The 21,922-nt window shown below is 32.1% G+C and overlaps 1 protein-coding gene across 1 annotated transcript in view; it reads right to left on the bottom strand.

Moving 5' to 3' along the window:
• The window catches only part of LOC129226854 (multiple PDZ domain protein-like), a 128,729-nt gene that overhangs the window by 24,386 nt on the left and 82,421 nt on the right, over positions 1–21,922 (bottom strand). The window contains exons 4-10 of the mRNA XM_054861484.1: positions 20,998–21,049; positions 19,169–19,548; positions 17,225–17,321; positions 16,216–16,392; positions 15,664–15,858; positions 15,274–15,366; positions 3,789–4,003 (exon numbers count right to left, since the gene is read on the bottom strand). Of these exons, the coding sequence (XP_054717459.1) occupies positions 3,789–4,003; positions 15,274–15,366; positions 15,664–15,858; positions 16,216–16,392; positions 17,225–17,321; positions 19,169–19,548; positions 20,998–21,049 (1,209 nt within the window). The remainder of the gene's footprint in view (positions 1–3,788; positions 4,004–15,273; positions 15,367–15,663; positions 15,859–16,215; positions 16,393–17,224; positions 17,322–19,168; positions 19,549–20,997; positions 21,050–21,922) is intronic.

Below are 21,922 nucleotides of genomic sequence, written 5' to 3'. Positions count from 1 at the left end.
TCCAAAAACGAAACTTTCATCGACCTTTGATGATTTTAGGAGAAGTTATGGCGATGCTCTGCTTGGAATTATTTCGAAATTGAAGCATTAAAAACGAGATTTCTGATGTGCTTTACTGATGATGACGAAGGGGGAAGGAGGGGGGGGGGCTTTCTTTGAAATTTTTCGATACTGTATATTCGAAAATGCTGTTTTAAACTATCTTTCGTAGTGTTACTAAGAAGAGAGGATTGAGAGCTTTCACCTGGTCCCGGTAAACAATCGAAACTTCGGAAAGAGAAATCAGAGGGGTAATATTTAATGCGGAAAGATGAGGTTAGTGGACGATGGAAGATATAAAGGTCTGGTGAACCTGTGAGTCCATGACACCATGACATGAATTTTTACATGATACAGAATCAAAGTGAGAAACGAAGTAGATCGATAGGGAAAAGACTATGGTCAGTTACAAAAATTGCTTGGTGTGTGGTGTTTAGATTTAAATTTGAGGTTTTAATTTAATTTTTGAGAATAGGTCAAAAAATCTTCTGTCATGATGTTATGGGAAAAATGGGGAATAGGGGAAGTTTCGTACTTTTTTTTTTGAAGCCCAAAAAAGGTAATTTTAGATGATCTTCTATGATATTATGGGAAGGAGATGCTTAAGGGGCCTCCGAAATTTTTTCGACACTGATTTCTGACGCTCTTTAATGATGGGGTGGGGACGTTTCTAGGTCGATTGTGGCGGAAATATACTCCTCGAAGTTTTTCGAAGCTGAAATCCTAAATACGCTGTTGTAGGCCATCTTTAATGACGTTAAACTAAGGAATGGGGTTCGGGAGTTTTTCCTAGGAATTCCTTAAAAAGCTAAGTTTCAAAAACGCACTTTAGGCAAGCTTTGGTGACTAAAAAGGAAGATATAAGCTCTTTTCGATCCCTCTCTTCCCCACCTCTTGGCTACGTCCCAATCTTCTTTTAGTTATTTTATTGATAAAAAATATGAAACACCCTCAAACACTGTTCTCCTTCAAAACCATTTACATTTAGATTTTCCATACTAAAATTTTCAATTTACAGCCTAGTATTTTTATTTGCTTGGAATGCAAGCCATCTGCTGCCCCAAGTAAAAAAACTTTTCTTGACCTGATCCGGTGCTTTGGTAACCTTAAATAACCTTAATGATCTTTGGTCTTTTTTTTCACTCTATTTTATTTTAAATATCATTCCTTTCTTCACCTCTTGATAAAGTTTTGTTTCAGTTTTCGATTCATATATGATTTTTACATTCAAACACTTAGAACTACTGGTGTGACTATTAATTTCAAACACTCTCGCTAAACTTTATTTTTTCTCCTAGGAAAAACCATATTTCTGGGACCTGTGTACTTTTCTATATACTCTGATTTTCAGGATGATATTCTTCATTAAAAAAATAGGAAAGCTAAAAGTAGTAGGTAGTAGGTAGAAAGTAGAAAAGGTCGGTGTGTCGGCGGCCCCTGGGAATCATTTTTTTAAAAATATATATAATCATTTTTAAACTGAAGGGTCTTCAACCGTGGGCTTGAACCCTTCGAGGGATATTGAGTGAGAGAAGCTGAATATTTTATTTTTCGCAAAAAAAATGTTAGAAACGCACATTTAGGAGGTTTTTACTTAAATAATCTTTATAATACAGAATTTTGGATGCTCCAAACTGTGTTTTAAGATTGCATTTTCTGTTGAAGCTTTAATGAAAAAATACTTTTTGTCACTTTTATTGCAATTGTTATGAACTACAATTCATAACAATTTTGAATTGCCATTCATAAGTAAGGTAAATGTGAATTGCAATTCATGAAAAATGGACAAAAGTATTTTAACTTTTAAATACTGTCCTTGTCTTTGTTTTTTATTGCATTACTAAAATGAAATTGGCAGCCCCATTTCTGAAAAACTGGGAGCCCCACGGCCCCCTTAGCAACGGCCTTGCATCCTCCATCCATGGGCTTGAGCCTATGCGTGTAAAGAGGAATTGAAGCTAAAGAATTTACTTAGTGGTATTTACATTTTACTGTATGTAGACAGGGCAACTGATCGGCCCGAACATGACCGGCCCACCGGGCAAATTCCCGGTTGCCCGCCGGGTGTATCCGCCACTGCGAGTAAGTAATATATAATTGCATTAGAATGTGTCGGTATCCACTTCTTTATTGTTTCGTTAAAACAGTAGGACTGAAGTCGGAGCGATAAAAAGAAAAGTCGATCATAAACGGAGCAATGGTAAAAAAGTCACTTGAGAAAATTTAGCTTTTAAACACGCAGACGCCGCGGCGCTCCTTAAAGAAATTACTGTAGTCAGTCAATGTCAGTTCAGGAATGTCAATGTAGTCAGTTCAGGAACCGCTTGTTTCTTTTGTTTTTCAAATTTGAAACATGCAGAAAATTATGGGGGCGGCATGTTAAAAATAATAATCAATGCACAATTAGAAGTGCTATACTAAAGAAAGAAAAAGTAGGAAAAAAAAGGAAAAAGTAGGAAAATAAGGACAGTACTCTAAAAAATAGGAAAAAGTAGGAAAAATAGGAACTCTTCGGGGTCTGAACAATATATGTAGAAAAAACAATTAATTTCATTTTGTTTTCTAAAATATATGGTGGAGGGGGGGGGGGGTCTTGGAAAAGTGAAGCAGCGCACCCCAAATTGCCAACTTAGCTGGCACAGGACAACAACAACAGGGGTTAGCATTAGCTCAGTGATAGGTCACTTGTTAAAAACTCCCATTAAATCCGTTCTGCGTAAGTAAAATTGTATTGTAGTGCAAGTCCACTTATAGGACGATTTTGCCATAGTAATAGGTCAAATTGCCTTAATCCTCCTAATTTACAATAAGAATTACAAAAAAGAAAGCTTTTAAGCAGGCAAAACTGTTGCATTGTTGACAGAAAACTCAAGTAAAATTGTGAGCGTAAATGTGACAAAAGTTGTAAGAAAGATTCGATTGTATAAAATAACAAAAGCCTTTATTGAGGCTAAAAGTGTTAAATACATTAAAAACAATAGGTTAATATAAAGAATGAACTGGCCATTGGGTATTCTAAGTATTGCACTAATAGAAACAATAAGAAAGATGTCTAAATATTGCACTATACTATACCCTCCATTAGCTACCTAATACGAATCCTATATACAACGGCGAGTACAACTTTCCAAGTAGTAAGCAAAAAGATTAGACTAAGTTCCACATCATATACCATCTAGAAATTCATCATGGAGAAATTCAACTTAATACCCTACAACTCAGAAGTAAGCCGAAAATACTACACTTTAATGTAACATCATTCTATTATTCTTTCATACTGCACTCGCGCTGATACAACTACCGAGCTAATAGTAAACCAGCTTTCACACTGTTCCAATGGTTCCACCATCACATACTTAGATGGATAGAGAGATCGATAGCATCGAACGTAACAGCGATTCACCTTAAGAACACAAGTTCATAACACATGTTCAATGCTCATTGGTCCACGTATATCTAGCATGAGCAATGCGACGATTTCTAGAACCTTCTTCAACTTTCCCACCAATGAGAGATCTAGCAAGGGCGCCATCAAGTGGAAAACATGGAAGCATCTATTCAAGCTTCAACTTTTATGGAGGATGTTTACCTGATACCTATTGATATAATATGCAGCTGAAAGCCGTAAGTACATACTCGATATCTTAACATCATCTAATACTTAAGCATTTATGCTTATCTTTAAGTAGTAAGCAACAAGATAAAAATAGGGTAAATATACTATTAAAAAGATAACAAAAACAACTTACCGTGTTAGTTAATCCAATCATGCTGATTCCATTTGCTTCTAATAAAACATCACCTAATGCCAGCTTGCCACATTCCAAAGCAGGTTGTAGTGGGTACAGTTTTCGAACCTGAATCAGCTGGGAGAATATATCCTTTTGAGCTGCATCACGTCCACCAGATATACTGAGACCCAGTCCCCGACTGCTTTTGCGTATTCTCACAAGAAAGGTGTTATCTAGAATGTATGGAAAATCAGAATATTTTAATCAATTCACTCATTAATTAGCTTAACCGTTTACCCGCCAATGTTCCAAAAATGGAACATCATATTTAAGTGAAAATTTTCCCAAGAAATAACGTTAAAATAAACAAGTTTTTTTTAACACAGTTTAGTCTTATTTCAAAGTATTTTTTGATTTCCTGCTTGATTGTTTATATGTTTTCAATTATTTATTGCGATTTTTCAAAGATGAGTGTTTTTTTAGCTTTTTGCAACTTTTTCTTATAAAATTTACCAAAAATTGGTTTTTTCAGAAAATGTGATGATATTTATTATAGTTGTGAAAAATACTTCAATGTATGATTTTAAAATGCTTGTAGAAATGTACAATGATATTTCCGAAAGGTGTACCCCTTCAAAATAGCATGTTCCAATTTTGGAACATTGGCGCTTTTAGGGAGTCAAATTTCCAAGAAGTAAATCGTTCGACTTCCAAGGGGAAATTTCATTTTTCGTAATATATGTTTCTTTTTTTTTCTCATTTTGAATGTACTCTGATGTAGATGTTGGCAAAACCAAGTAAGTTTATATTTTGAAAGGATATGACGTTTCGTTAGCAAAGAAAATAATAACAGTCTTCTGTTTGACGGACTATATGGCTCCGAATCCACACCTGCTCGGACAGCTGCATTGTCACGTAATAATAAAAAATAATATTAGTGAGTTTTATTCTTCATATTTTAAATGCAGTTCAATAATTCGCTAGCTTTGTTTTCGGGCGAAACGAAATTCTGTTTGACGTATACCAACTGTTCATAAATGTTAAAAAATGTCTACGAGATTTCTTACTGTAGAACAAGCTGTGGCTTATTTAGAGACATTGTCAGATTCGGATTTGTCAGATGTAGATATATGCCAATTACCCCCTGATGAACTAGGCAATATCACTGAGGAAGAATAGATGTTGACAGAGATGAAATCCTACAATTTTTTGGTTTGTTGCTATTGAGTGGGTACCATTCTGTTCCTTCTGAAGATATGTATTGGAGCAGTGCAGAAGATACATCTGTGCCAATTGTACTAACAGTTATGCCTCAAAATCGTTTTCGAAAAATAAAAAACAACTTTCATTTGATGGACAACCATGAATTAAAACAAAATGACAAACTAAGAAAAGTTTTCCTTATTTACGAAGAATTGTGTAAAAACCCTCAACAATTTGGTGTATTTCATGAAAAATTAAGCATAGATGAATCTATGGTTCCCTACTACGGTCGGCATTCATGTAAAATGTTTATTAGATAAAAACCAATAAGATTCGGCTTCAAAATTTGGATGCTGTGCTCTTCAAGTGGATACCCATATTCCATGGAGATTTATTCAGGCAAAAAAGAAGGATCCCCTGATCTGCAATTAGGATCCAGAGTTGTAAATGATCTATTATCAGTTTTGACTGACACATCTAAGCATGAAGTATACTTTGATAACTTTTTTACATCATATGACTTAATTTCTCAGCTATCAAAAAAAAAAAAAAAAAGTGTACGAGCAACAGGAACAATTCGTGAAAACCGAACTGGCCATTGTCCACGGAAATCCAAAAAAGCCCTTTCTAAAGAAGATCGCAGAAATTTTGAGTATCGATCTGATGGATCAGTGTACATGTGCAGCTGGAAAGATAATGCAGTGGTTACAGTAGCATCTAATTGTTATACACATGAGACACTTGCATCTGTAAAATGTTACTCAAATGCGCAGAAATGCAAGATAGATTTGCCACAACCTCATCTTATCAAGAGATACAATGAAGGAATGGGGGGTGTGGACGTCTTGGATAAACTTTTAGGGAGCTACAGACCTCATTTGAGGAGTAAAAAATGGTAGTGGAATCTTTTTAGTAATGCGCTGAATATTTCAGTTGTAGCTAGTTGGTTACTTCATTGTGATTTACACGAAGTCAAGATGAAGCATTTAGAGTTCCGAAGAGAAATAACAACTCACCTCCTAAGAAGAAAAGTACGAGTGGAAAGTCCTCCAAGGCCTCGTTGTCATTTACATAAACGGTCAAGAATGTCTGACGGACATTATATTGTATCTGCATCCCAAGGACGTTGCGCGGTGTGCAAAAAAAATACGACTAAGAAATGTCTCCATTGCGACAAACGACTTCACCAGCAACCCTTCCTTTCATATGATGGGCATTAGATATTTCAGTATTGGATTTTCTGAATTCTGATATGTACACAAATGCAATTTAAAATATTATTTTTTTCCGCAATAAAGTATGCTAAGTTAAAAACCGCATTCAAAACCTCTTAGTTTAAAAAAATTCTCTGAAAAAAAAAAAAAACTTCATGCAAAACGCCAATGTTCCAAAAATGGAACACACTGAAAATCATAGTAAAAAATTTTTTTCTGGAAATTTTATTTTATTTCTGTATTTACTAGACATAAATAGACATAATTTCAAAAAATTACTCAAATTTGATCATCCGTCAATAGTTCGGCGGTTAAACGGTTAACAGCATACTGTACTTCAAGTATTTCAAATTGAAATAAGTAATGAATTTCATGTAAGCTCATTCATTTTTAAATATTGCTCAAGATACTACTGCTTAGTGATAGAACATATCAGCAAGCAACAAAAGAACTCCTTTCGATATTTTTTAAAAAATACTTCATAGTCATTGCTTCTTTTATTCCTGAAGAAAATGGTGGAAATGCCATTCCTTCATTGTCTATTGCAATTTAGGCAAAGGAAATGCCATTCCTTTTGCCTAAATTGCATTTTCATTAAAATTTTGTCTAAATTTTCATTTTAAAAACCTCTAAAATGCCCATTTTTCCAGTCTAGTTTGGCTTTAAAAAAGAACCTTTTGTAATATCCCGATAAATGTTTTAGAAAGAATGGGGGAAAAGGTATAAAAATTTTACAAATACATTAACTAAAAGGAATCTCTAAAACAGTGATGCATAAATGTAAGTTCATTTATATTATTTTTTTATATACTTGAAAATCAAGGTACAACTAAGAAAAACACCTAAAAGAGGCAAAATGAATAAGTGAGAACATTCTGCATCGCTTTTAATGATTAAAAGGAAAAAAAAATACTCATTTAAAATTTTTTATTACATTCCATCCTAATAAATTAAAGATTTTGTTGTGGTTATAAACAGTCTATTAGCCTTGATATTATTATAGGTTGGGATTGATTCAATCAAGTTCCATTTAAAAAGAAAAATTTATTGGGAATTAGAAGGTTGTGCTTCCAGAATACTCTTATAAGGATACTGTTTGGGTATGAGATTCTGAGGATTATCTAGTAAGGAGAATAATCAAGAGAATTTTTTTTCTTTAAAGTAAGTAAAAAATTCTATCAGTATACATAATATTATGAAATACTATTCTTTTATCACAGTCAAAACACAAACATAAAATTTTTTGGCTTACACAACTAATAATAGTAATCTTCATTTCAGAGAATTTTTTCTGGAAAATGTCTTATACGATATTTTTTACAACCAAGTAGATGCTTTGTAGCTAAAATATTTTTAAAAAATTTCAAAAGCTATGTTCAAGAAAAATGAGTTACAGATGAACTACTTTCTTTTTTTAAAAACTTTACATTTAAGAAGATACGTAAGTCAGTCAGAAAGTTAGTTGCACAACTTCATAAATATGTTCCGTCAAAGACGATTTTGATGAAATTCTTTGGTAACACTTCAGACATGTACCTTTATCATGTGACGAACCGGCTTCCCCAAGGCAAGTTTAGTTTTTCTGATAATCAGTCGCAAACATGTATTGACAGCTGCAAGTAGCATCCAAATTGGAAATGCATGCAGTTATTCGATTTGTGGGCAAAAAGGTGCAACTGCACTGAGAGAGAGAAATTAATGGGCAGTAGCATGAAGTGTATGGTGAAAATGCAATGTCACGGTAAGCTGTCGTGAAATGGTGCAACATGTTTGAGAATGAACGTACAGATATTGACGACGCGGAGCGCCTTCCATAGCCGCCTTAACCTTTCACCTCCTGACTTAGATGTTTTTGGGCCTTTTGAAATGAGAACTTTCAAAGCAATGATAACATTCGGATGACAAAGTGAAAGCTGTAACCCAATAATGGTTATCGAACATTGGACGGGATTTCTTTGCAGAAGGCATCGGAACACTTCTACCACGACTCGACAAATGCTTAAATAACGGAGGCGGTTACGTTAAAAAGTAGATTTTAAATGGAACTTTAAGATAATATTAAAGTTATTGTAAAATTTTAATCCTTCTTTTGTTTTCTTGAGCAGTGCAACTAACTTTCTGACTGACCCTCGTATATATGTTTAGGATTAATAATCTTCACAATCTGCAATTTTAACTATGTCCATCCTATTTATCTGTACATGAAAATGTATCAAACAAATTTCTTTTCAACTCACCCTGATTTATTAACTGTAAACGTTTTATATCATGCACTACAAATGCCAATATTTCCACTTATCTCAGAAGAGAATCAATAATTACCCTTTTTATTTAAAAAATTGTCTTCATACTATTTTTTGGCAAAGAACAAGAAATTGGAAGGTTTTTTTTTTTTTTTTAATTTTTAGTTGCTGTTTCACTAAAACAGTCATTTTTTGCAAATAAATATGAAATAGTTGTTTTTGCCTCTTTTTTGGTTAAAGTTGTTTCCATAGCTTCAAAATAGTCGTTTTAGTCACCAGCGACAGCCATGTGATGCAGCTTTTTTACTAGGGAAATACTAATGCTGAACGTTTTTTTCTTAATAGTAAAAAACCAACACTCAAATTTCGTATTTGCATTAGCACTTATTCTGAGTTTTTGTTACCTACTCTCTGTTTTTGAGTTATTTATCAGTATTAAAAATACGAAACTTGGTGTTTTTCCTGTAACTTTAAGGAAAAGATTCTCGAATCTTTACTTTCATAATAATATTTCTGTTAATTTTCATGAAAGATCCATCACACAGAAGTGTGAAAATTATTACAATAACTGCAATTTTTTCAGTTTTTCTTGAATAATTTTGTATATACTTGCAATAACTTATGAAAGATTATTTGTTTTGTTATTCTAATCATATTTTCACTCCTTTAGAGTAGTTTTGGGGACATTATTTTGTTAAATGTTGGCATTTATAAAAAAGAGAAACATTTGATCTAAAGTAATGAAATTGTTCGCACTGCATAAAGCATGTGTTTGATTTAAAAAATCGAATTTAAAATATAATTTAAAAACTGTCAGCTTGCTGTGCTAGTATTTTATATTCTTTCCTTGGGTTGGCATCAGTATTATTTTATTCTTAATGAAATTTTTTTCGCAGCTTTAATTAGATAATAATCGGCAGCTTTTTTTCTTTTGTTAAAGAACTATTGTGTGATCATGAGCAAAAAAAAGGGATATTTTTTCTAGAAAACTAGCTGCAATAAAGCGTCATCCCAGAAAATCACCATAATCAACAAGAAATCGCTAAAAACTAAAAATTTTGCAAGCATCTGCTTGTAGAATAAAAATAACTTTGAATTTAAAATGTAAATATATAAGTTCCAGAGTAAGGAAACGCAGTAGGAATGTAAATTTATTGCAAAAACAGAGCGAGAGAGAAATGAAATTAATTCATATTGCCAAAACTAACAGAAAAGCAACTGTTTATGAACTAACAATCTATCTGTAAGCGTATGGAGTAAATAACAACAAATTACATGCACTCAAGTTCTTTTTACCTTTAGGGTATAGTTTTCTGATAAATCAATGCTTAAAATACCAAAAGATAGCAGTCAGTATGTCAGGAGAAGTACCAGTAAAGTATTTTCCCGGTCACATTACACAAACGGTTAAACACCACACCCAAGTTATGGATTGGAGTGCAAAATCCGCTCAGGATGCTGGATGTTTAAGCATTGTAGAAGACATGAGGACCAAATATCAGCATGAAAAAGTGCTTGAATAAAGGTTTTAGAGTTAAAAGTTTGGTTTCCAAATGGAGACTTCATATTCATGCATGATGGAGTTCTGTGTCTTAAAACTATCTGTGACCAAAATTTTGAATGCAAAAAAATATGTAAAAACACTTTCACGGCATGAACAGTCCAAATATGAGCTCAATAGAGAATATCTGAACTATTGTAAAGAAAAAATCAAAGACGTAGAACTTCACAAACAAGAATTGTCTCACAGAGAGACTCATTCAAACTTGGCACCATGACGAGGAAATACAAATTAATTGCCAAAAACGTATAAAAAGAATGCCTAGACGGATCGTATCTTTATAAAAAAATAAAAGGATTCCCCCTCAATATTAAATGTATCAACATTTTTAAAATAAAGTATTATTTCTTTAATATAACAAGGATTTATTATAAATTTCACACCTCTGTACATACACAAAATTTTGTGTTTCTAGTAAGAATTAATGTAAATTAAGTTTGACAGTAAAAATATTGTGCCCTGTAAAGCAGAATGTTGAGCATTCAAGTAAATGATATGAATGTCAAAGATTTTTTTAATAACAAATATTTTCTTACCTGAAGCATTTTTGTCCCCAACTATGGTTGCTTTTGGAGACATTTAAAGTAATTATTAAATAACTAATAGAAATGAGCATATAAATCACATGAAATTTCTATTAGAAGACATTTATTGAGGTTTTAAGGCAAAAGAAGATAAATAAACACCATTTCATTCGCAAAATATAAGAACAGGGAACTAAACTTTTGTTACTTTCAGTTCCCAGCAGTGAATACGCTGAAACAACTTTGCATTTCCTTTTTGCCAACCAAAATGAAATTTGGTATTACTTTGAACCTACACAGTACTAGAAGTAAACATTAACAATCAATTCTTTGAACCTGTAATAATACTAGGGATGTAAAATTTCTGAAAATTTTGAAGTGGTGGAAAAAATCAGTTTTTTTACCGTTTTTTATTGGGGAACATTGGAAATAATGGAAAAATTGTTTTTTTTTATGAACAAAAATAGGATTTCAGATAATAGCTCTGTGTTTCTTGGAACATATAATGGGTTAAGCATTAAAAAATATATGCAATCGACAGGGGCGGCAAATAGGAGGGTCAAGAGGGGGCGGTCGCACTCCCAAATTTTATGAGCAGAATGATAGAAAATGGGTGAATTCAATTTATGTAAATCGGAAACCAATGTTCATTAAAAAAAATCTCGCTGGATCTCGGTAACTATTTTGTGAAACTCGACGCATTCAAAGACTAGAAAAAGTGTCTTTCGTTATTTGGATGATGACTTAAATTCATGAAGTATTTTCTGGCCTTTTCAGAACATAGAAAAGTGATAGAGAACCATGGATAATTTTAACTAAAGAAGGAATTTCCTCATTTTGGCTAAATATTTCATACTTGTGTGCCCAGTGTAACAATGGTATGTCCAATATGAGAGGCTCGTGCAAAGTGGTGTGGCTGTATGGTTTTCACAAGAACATTCCTTGATATTTTACAATTACTTTTATGCTCATTTTTTAAGTGTATATTTATTCAATGAGTGTTCATCTCTTTCTTCTGCTAGAAACACGTTTCAGCTGCTCAATACATTATAATGCTTTCATAGAAACTTCTTAAAAATGCATGTGATTATTGAATAAAAAAAAACATATCAACAAATACCTTTTATGGGGCTCTATAATTATGCAATCGCGGAGTAACACAAGATGGTCTTCAAGAGTTAAAACCATAAATTCTCTAACTTCAAAGCAGTAATTTGACGACTGGAAGAATTATTGCAAAATTATTCTTTCAATGGTGAAAAAGTTCATGCCCTTTACCATGTATGACTTCGTTTGAATTTTTATTCTATTTGTTTGTATTGAGGAAAGATTTTGAAAAATGCCTTACTCTATCAAAACATCTGCTACCCTTAATTTTCGGACTATTCAAACCACAGTTCAATCTACAATTGATCTGTGCAGCATACTACCATAGTTTATTCTACAATTGAAACTGAAACTAGATTTTATATAGATGCATATTTCAATCAATCGTGAAACCTTTCAAAAAATTCTTCCTCCGAGCCAATTTTAAAAAGGCGTCAAAAAAAAAAAAAAAAAAAAGTGATGAAAACCCATATGATGTCAAGTCAAACATTGTTTTCATAATATTTTGTATGAAGTAATCGATTCAGTTTCGAATGAAATTAACACAAGATTTGATGATAATTATTTTTCTGTATGGGTGGCTCTATATTATCTGGATTGGATGTTGAAAACGAAAAATAAAATGTTTCAATTATAAGTTAAAATTTTTAGCACAAGGCAAGAAACATTACAAGCAATATACCGACAGACCGGTCATCACATCCAGAGACTGCAGTTTCGTCCTTGTTATGGACTCATCAGTCTGGAATAGTGAACAACAGAGCTGGATGCAGACGACATCTCATTGAAGCTGAGAGCGCCGACGAGACTAGGTTATTCAATGATGAAAACTTAAGCCCCTCACAATTTTTGAAGTTGCCTGGGTGATTTTGAAGAGCAAGATATCAAAAGTGTTTTCATACATAACTTTGTTACTTCAATTATTTTTTAACTATTCCAATCAGCTCAGCTAGTAAAGAAAGATTCTTTTTTTGTCTCAGGAGGTTACAGAATTATTTTCGAAACACAATGGGCATTTTCTATTTAGTTGTACTGGCAAAACAGCACGACACTGGGCACTGACAGATTAGTAACACGATTTCCTGCTCTTCCGAATTCCAAAAATCATGCATTAAAACTTTTCCAAGAGGTATAAAAACTTTAGTATCAAGATGTTTTGTATGATAACTTATTAGAAAAATGAATCAAAATTTTAATTGCTTCCAAACACAAATTTTTATTCATAGTAAACCGATTTTATGACCACTCTAACTCTCTGCTAACTAATGTGTGTTTTGTATCGCACTGTAATAATACATATTTAAGAAACTCGACCCCCTCAAATGAAATGCTGAAATGCCACCCCTGGCAATCCACACATCTTTTTTTTTCTGCTTGACAGAAATACACATAAAGGTAATAGAAAGAAAAAAAAACTTTTTGTTTTATAACTGAAAGCTTTAAGTCAAGTCGTCGTTCAACCAATAATACTGGGTAAGGTTTGTCCAATCATAACAATTACATTTTCTATTTCAGATTGCCTTTGAAACTTGAAATAATAACTATTTTTTGACTTTCAAACATGATTAATATTGTTTGAAAGAATGATTTCCCTTCCTTACAATGCAACCTTACTGTATGAAAATGAAAGCTATTGAGTTTTGAGATTTTTTCCAATCCAGTCTAAGCCCAAATCAAAACTAAACTGTTTTTTCTTTTTCTTTCCAACAGAAATCCCAAACTAAAAATGCATAATGGTTTCTAAAGCTGCACCAAAACTTAAACTGGAGTTTCAGTTTATTCATACGGTCGTGCTAAGCACAGTAGTAAAAGTAGTCATTCATATCTGCACTTTTGAACAAAACAGAATTTTTAACCCAGTTTTTCTGTTTCGTATTTTATTTAATAAATAAAATGTTTCTGGGTCATTTGATCAAAAAATATTTTTTTAAAGAAATTCTGAAAAAAAAAGGGACATCTGAATTAAATATATGGAAGAGCCAAACTTTAGAACACAATATCTCAGCTTGAGCTCAACTGCAGATTCCACTTTTGTGCTGAACACGGCAGTATACTGGATGTGGCAATAAAAATAAAAAAAACCCTGGGATAACGATTGCATCATCGAATGGAAGTAAAGTTATTTCATTTTAAAATGGGTGTCATTTATTTCTGTCACTCACTTTATTAGAAAATAATTTACAATATATCTCTTAGTTTACGAATTGTTTTTTGGTTTCCTTACAATTTTAAGCAAAAGACCTGCTATTTTAAAGTTGTTGAACCAAGTAGAATGACAGTTCAGTTGCGTATTGTGCCTGGACAAACAGTATTTGATACAATATGTTGCTTCAAGTGGCTTGCAAATGATAGTCAATGTCCGGAAAGTGTACAAAAACGAACAGCGAACATTTCAGTTAATGGTCAGGTCAACCAAAAGTGTGTTCAATGAAATTCTTGGTTTCCACAAAAGAAGTCATTTGTAAGATGGGAATTCGTGACTGAAAAGTGTGACTAAGGGCAAAAACAGCTCAAACAGAAGTTTTACTAATTCCAAAAAATTCAGGCATTCCTATGATTCCAAAGATGCCAGAAATGTATGAAACGGGCCTCAAATCCACGCTGGAAGAGATACATTTCACTGATTAGGCGTTCAACTTTTCCGACTGTTTTCATCTATATATATTTCTGATTTTTTTTATTGAGATCTTTTAGTTTCCCAAAAAGAAAAACTAATAGGTGATTATCATAAATATGAGGGAAAAGTATCTAGATACAAAAAAGGGGGGGGGGGAGGAGGGTGTAGAAATAATATGATAGCCAAAAACATCCATAAAAAGTGTTTTTAGCTACTAAATACTAATTATTTAAAGTTATAAAATTTTCTTTTAAAGAGTTTTCTAGCAAAAAGATTTAAAAAAAAAAAAAAAAAACCTCACAGCAAATTTTAAAAGAAAAAAAAGTTTGGATCAGAGATAAAGTCCCAAGACTGAGATATCATAGACTCAGTTTGAAATAGTACATATAATGTCCTAGAATTCAATATTTTATGTCACGAAAATTTTCCTTAGAAAACTTAGAAAATTTTAGAATGTAAAAGATGAAACTTTTGATAGATTTTCTTCATTTTAGTTATTATTTCATAAAATAAAGAGAATTTTGTGTTAAGGATTGCTAAAATTAATAATCAATATTTCCCCCCTTTTCTCTCTTTAATCTGTACTCCTGTAAGTGAAAATTCAATATTCTGCTTATATAATAACTAAAAGGCAGAAAATAAATTATTTTCTTGAAAATACAGTCAAAAAAAAAAAAAAAAATATTTATCTAGGTTTGGATAAAAATTTCACTATGTAGTAATTACTAAGTAATGAAATGCATATAAAATTTTGTCATTAAAATGTCTCAATTGAAATCTGATTTGATTAGTACATTCTATATCGTTAATGTATTTTTAATTGTATTGATATTCCAAAGAAGTTAAAATGACAAACAGAAAATAAACTTAGGTCATAATATTGAAAAGTATTTTTATTTTCATCAGTCTATGTGAGGAGAGAAAATCCCTTGCCTCTCTATGGCCATTCAGTGGGGGTAAAAATAATTTATGGTACATGAAGAAAGACTCAATAATGAGTATAAATTTAGAAAAATGATACTGTAAATACTAACCAGAGTTGCTGTAGTTACAAATATCTTCCAGCCTCTTTAATTTCTTTTTTCTTATGGGCACAGCTGGTATTTGATGAATATTACTTGAAGACCCTACAAAGTAAAAGAAAAATTGAATTGAAACAGAACTAAAAAATATATGTTTGATGATTACAGTTAAAATTTGACATACTATATATATCGACCTAATTTCATACTAGTTGGCACATGTGAATGTCAATTAAAAATATTCAAAAGGAATTACTGATCAAAAAGAAAAAAAAAAATCTCGAAGCACAAGGATTTTTCTGTTTCAAACTTCAATTATGTTTCTAAGAACAAAACTATAATATTTCAAATTACATTTGTACTGACAGCATGCATTTAAATAAAAATTCAAGAGGTGCTTACCTCTGTTACAGGCATAATTCCTGTATAATTCAAACAATGCCTGATGCGGATTCATGAAATGTGGCGAATAAAGCAAACAATCAGTACTTCGATTTCTATAAAGGGATCCACTAGTATTCAGTTTGTCTTCTTCATCAGAATTCTCAGCAAGATTTGGAGTGCTTTTGTACAATGACATAGAATTTTGGATTCTACCTTTATAGGGATTTTTATTCTGAATTTTATCATGTGGACTAGCATTACTAATGCAATGTTCAGATTGAGACAGACTATGATTCAATTTTGTGTCATTTGGTTGAAGTGATGAAAGAGCAGATGAGGTATCTTTGGCATCATGAACAGACAAAGAACTTTGGACTACAGTAGGCAACGAAGAATATGTATTTTCTTCTATTTCATAACTTGCTAAAAAACTGTTATCCATGTTTTCCTTTGTCATGTTTTTAGTACTGTTCTCAACAGAGGTGATTGGAAATGACGGGTTTTTTTCAAAGTGAACTGTTTCCTTTGAATTGCATTTTTCAGCATTTATTTTTTCTGATACATCAGAACGTTCAGGTGCTTTGTCAGTAATGTTCCGAATATTTTCATCTTCCTGTCCAATTTCAAACAAATCTCCTTTTTCTAAGACGAGATGAGCAACTTGAGGGCTTTCTCGTAATTTCGTAACAACTTCTTGATATGATAAATTGTCCAGCATAACACCGTTCACTTCAAGCAATTTATCTCCTGAAAATATAATATTTATCAACAGACATATGAAAATACATAAAAACAAAGATAATTTATATAGTTTAAATTATTTTTATCCTAATCTCATGTACATTTCATAATTTTAAATACATAGGATACAGCTTCAAACAAGTATGCTAGTGCTTTTAACATAGGCCTGCACATTAAGCAATTTTTATAATTTCATTCTGCAACGGGAAAGAAAAATTTTCATTAATGCTTTGCCTTTGTCAGGGCTACACTTAGCGTAGGGCTATAACCAGAAAATAATTTCGGGTAGGTTTTAAAAACTTTCATGCAGAGCTTTGTGCCATTTGTACTAATGTTCAAGTCATCGGGTTATCTATTATGAAAGCGTTTTATGCAATTAATATACATATGAAAGACATTTGAGTTTTGAAACAATATTTTTTTGGAAATTCTTTAAAAAATATAAACAAACATTTAAAAGTCAAACCAAACTTTTTTTTTTTTTTTGGGGGGGGGGGAGGGGGGGGCGTGAACCCCCAAATCACTTTTCTTAACACCCTTTCTTAATCACCTTTTTCCCCCCACCTTGACATCAACAAAGGGCAAGTAGTATTTTATCTTGCAATTATTTTTTCTTTTAAATTCAAATCAGCAACTTATAATTTTATTTTTAAAAAAAATTTCAAATTTTAGTAAACCTATTATTTACAATCATAAAAATGCTGAAAGAAGTAATGGTATGTATGAGAAAATTAATAAAAACTCAGGAATTTTCAGAGAAATTATTCATTTACATACCTAAAATGAAATTTAAAAGAGTTGATTAGAATTAGGATTTATTTCATTGTTTAAATCTTACCAGGTTTAATTCTGCCATCTGTTTCAGCAGCACCATTTGGTATAATAGAATGAATGTAAATATGCTTCTCTTTTGAGCAAGATGAATCAATGCCTTGCTATAAATAGAAGAGTTTATATGGTTTCACTAGCACATAAAAATGTATTTTGCTCTGCATTTATTTAATAACAAAAATGAATTCATAATAACAAGTTACTATATTTAAGAAAACTTTGGTCAAAACAATCATATTATACAGAATTACTTTTGCAAAGAAAAAAAATGTGTTTTTTAACTCTTTGATGGTTTTGAACGTCTTATCACGCCTTACCCAGCTCATTTTGAAAGCATTTTACGCTTATTTTTCTGATGCTAAATGTTTGTTGACAAATGATCCCAGGCGCAGGGCGACAGCTAGGCATTGATTTACATGGCAAGTTACTCAAAAAAATTATTTTCATGGGGAAAAATTTCATGCATCTTACTCATGACCCAGGACTGTCAGAGGGATAAAGCTAGGTTTGAAGTTACACAAATATTCCAGTGAATTAGAACCATTAAAATTATTTAAAACCTGACATTCCATACTTTTGTGAGAAATATTTGTGAACAATCATGGGAAAAAAAAGAAAGAAAAAAATCATAACCATCAAGCAAATGTTGAAAATGCAAGAATATAAAAAAGTGGGTGGACTGTGATAAAAATTGCTGCAGCTAGAATAATCAGAAGTGATATTGATCAATATGCAAATTTATAGTGTTCAAATATGAAGAGTAAGTACTAAGAACATCTATGTACCACAAAGACATCCTTTTGATATAAGGGAGAGATTAAATTAGAGTGTGTAGGGCTGTCAATAGGGTATGTCAGCAAGTCAGTAACTAGGGGCCCGTCCTTGGAGGGTGCCCGGCTTAGAACTGAAATATTGTAAACTGCAGAGGGTACGGTTGTGGGATGCCCGCCTTCATGCCTGGTTACCCTGAGTGTGTAGAGAATGTATTTGGAATGGCCCTATATGCTCTCCTTAATCTTCCAGTTTGTCCTTAGACGAAAATTGGAACAGAACCGACAACTGAGAGGAAATCCCATTCCAGATCAATTATCCAGAAATTAGGAGACATTTTAGGGCACAATGGTATCTAAGCAGTCTATAAATGCTATTTTAGTATTATATAAAAAAAGCAAAGAAAAGTTTAAGATGTTGACTACTTTCAAATGTGGTGACATGTTGGCAATTAATATTTATTCAGGAGATGACTCAGTTTAAATTAAGTGATGAATTCAATTTCTAAGTCATAGTAGCTTATTTGGTTTGGGCTGAAAAAAGTGTGAAAAAAAAAAAAAAAACTCTAATTCCAACAATTTGTTATTACTAATAATGAATCCAAAACATTTCTTCAAACATCTCAAACCTTTCCACAGATACTGCCATTTACTTGCCCACTGCAGTAATAAGTAACTTAATGAATTCTAAAAAGTAGCATTTTTTTTAAACAGAACTTTTATGAGGAGCTGAGTTCCATTGATCCAAAAGTCTGATTTCTTAGGTCTTGACAAACTATTTACAAAATATTAACAAAATATTGACAAACAAATAAATGTAGAAGAAACTTTGTACTAGTAAAATACTAGAAAAAAGAGGCAAAACCACCAGTAGTTGACACTGCATGAGAAGTTGACATTTATATAAGAACAATAATAATAATCATAACAAAAGAAACCCAAGGGTCAAAAGATCAGCTAAGAATAAGGTAAAAGGTAAGCATCCCAAATTTAGCACCATTTTAAAATTTTTGTTAAATCTTATAATTTCTCTTCTTAATTTGTTTCTTCTGTATTACTGTAAACTATTGGTGGCTTTACCTTACTAATTTTCAAATAAAAATTCTTAAGTAATGCATAAACAGACAAATGACATTACAAATGCATCATAAAATATAGGTCTCATTAAAATTGTAACTTACGTAAATGTTAAGTCCCAAGGAACCACCTTTTTTGTCCAACACAACATGGTACACTTCTCCAGGAAGAAGATAATTATCACTTTCAAAATGTTCTGGTGAGGGAGCCGTCTGTTCATTTGAAATCTTGCACCCATTCAAGTGCTGATCGGGTAAATGCTTTATCTGAGACGCAATAATATCAGGAATGTTGCAGTTTTCTATGGTAAAATGTTTGTTAATCATGTTGTGATCACTTTCTGTCCACTTCTTGTCAGGAGAATTATTAGTGTGATTCATTGTGATATCGGGAGTATCAAGATTCAGTTGATCTTGTTTCTTTTCTCTTTCCATGTACTTTTTCCTTGGTTTGGGAACAGGTGTGTCAGGAAAAGCAGTACTATCTGTAAATGAAAATAAATAAACCTTTGCCTGTGATGCCTAGACTCAGTTAGACAAGACATAAATGCACCAACTTTGGAAAGGCAAGAGTAACATAGATATTTTCCAATCAACCTATGCTAGAATACAACTGTGAATGTAACAATAGAAATGATGAAATTGCTTGTATGATTAAGAGTTAACACAACTATTTTACTACACTAAAGAGGAATTTGGGTAAAATTATAGAAACTTCCTCAAAATAATTAAAGATTGATAAAAGCAAAAATTTCTCAATGGATTCTAAAATATCGTAAAACAACTTGATTAACTTCGAAGCACTAATGAAATGCTGTAGGAAAAAATAATTTGAAAAACTCTGCATAAAAAAATACTTAAACCATCTTAACTGATAATGAACACAAATTGTATTTTTAAAAACACAAAAGAAAAAAAAAACTTGTTGCAGTTATAGAAAGTCAGTTATTTTTTTATTTATTTTTTGATAGAAATAAATGTATGCTAAACAAAATCACATAAATCAATTACAGTAAAACCCCTATAATGCGGACACTAAAGGGACAAATTTTTTTGTTCACAATTAGAGGGGTGTCTGCAGGACAGGGGTTTAATCATGTTATTTGCATTGGGGGATTGGGGGAATTAAAAAATGTCCGTATAAGAGGGGTGTCTGTTAGAAGGGGGTTTTACTGTATATTTATCACCCAAACAGAAGAAAAAAGGTACGCAGAAAATATTGATAAAATCGATGTTTTCTCCAAGTTTTGAGCACATTTGTACTAATTACCACAATCTAAGGAACATGCATAAAAGGAAAGTATCTGCAAATCCAAAATAAACTGAAACTTACTTGAGAGCTTGCCTTCAGAAAATTTTGTCTTAAGGGATTCATCACTACAAATCCACATTTTGGATTTGGTAAAGGAAGGCTAAAGTAGTTGGAGGAAAAACAACCAAATTATATTGATTTGATCAAAGTCAATACTAAAGTGTATAAAAACACAGATTTACAAAACTTGATAAAGCTTAAACTTTGAAATAATAAAACACTTTATTTTTAAAAATATATCAAAATTGGATAAAAATCAATTTTAAGTCTGCCATTAAATGAGAATATGAGTAAAGAAGTGTATTGTGTGAAACAATAAGCTGTTTCAGGAACAAAATGTTTAACTTTGTGGTTAATGAATCTCACAATAACAATGTTATAAAGCAAACATGTCAATTAAATTTTAATACAGGATTGGTTTGACAAAAAATGCTAAGATGCAAATAAAAACAAAAATAAAGCATATACAAAAATGACTAACAAGAAATTCACAAGGAAAGCAACTGAAGAATATAAACAGTCTTGAAAGGTTGAGAAGAGAATACATAAAAGTAAAAGCAAACGATGCAATGAAAACGTTAGAAGAAGTCAAGTGGATGAAGTCCAGGAATGAAAGCAGAACTTTCTATAAGGCTTTGAACAGAGTGCAAAGACTTCAAACCCAAGACTGCCCTCTGTAAAGACAAAAATGGAGTAATTATAAATGAAAAGGAAAAGGTTATTGAAAGATGGGAAGAACATTTCTATCAATCACTCAATACCTGCAGCCCGACTCCATCACAGGTTATAATATAACCAGAACCTCTGCAGGAGAATACGTGGAAAAGGATTTGATTGAAAAACCTACTAGAGATGCAAAGCAAAGAGTTATTGATAAATAATAAAGCTGCTGGATCTGATGAAATCTTTCCAGAACTTATAAAATATGGTGGACAAAAGTTGACAGGTGTAGTTTATGAAATTATACTCATAATAATATGGGACTTGGACACTACGAAAAGAACGGAATCTTGGAATTCTGTGCACAGTTCATAAAAATAGAGATGCCTCAAACTGTGAAAACTACAGAGGAATTAGCTCATACTGTATTGCATATAAAGTCTTTTCAAACATTGTTTTGAACTTTTATTACCTATAGCAGATAATCAAATGGGAAATCACCAATTGTGTGTTTAGAAAGAGAAGAAGCACAGTTGATCAAATTTTTACGTAGAGACAAATTTTGGAACAGTGTGACCTTCAATCAGTGTGTTATGTTACTTGTATCTGAGAGTTTTGGTGAGGGGCAGTCTACCGACAGCGAACATGCTAACATGCTCAAAACATTTTAGCAAACATATTAGAAGTGCTATAATACAACAAAAAAAAAATGCAACAAGCCTTGACAAAGCAAGTGATTTCTACCACACAATTGCTTAAATCATAACTTGGAAATACAAACAGTAAGTGAATAAGGCTAGGGAGAAAAAGTTCAGATCAATTTTAAGAGCTTCCTCTTTTTCTGCAGATATATGATGTTAAATAAATGAAAATATTAGGATTTTTAG

Source organism: Uloborus diversus, chromosome 7, assembly GCF_026930045.1.
Source record: "Uloborus diversus isolate 005 chromosome 7, Udiv.v.3.1, whole genome shotgun sequence".
In the NCBI taxonomy this organism is placed as follows: domain Eukaryota; kingdom Metazoa; phylum Arthropoda; class Arachnida; order Araneae; family Uloboridae; genus Uloborus; species Uloborus diversus.
This window is presented reverse-complemented; position numbering and strand designations above follow the sequence as displayed.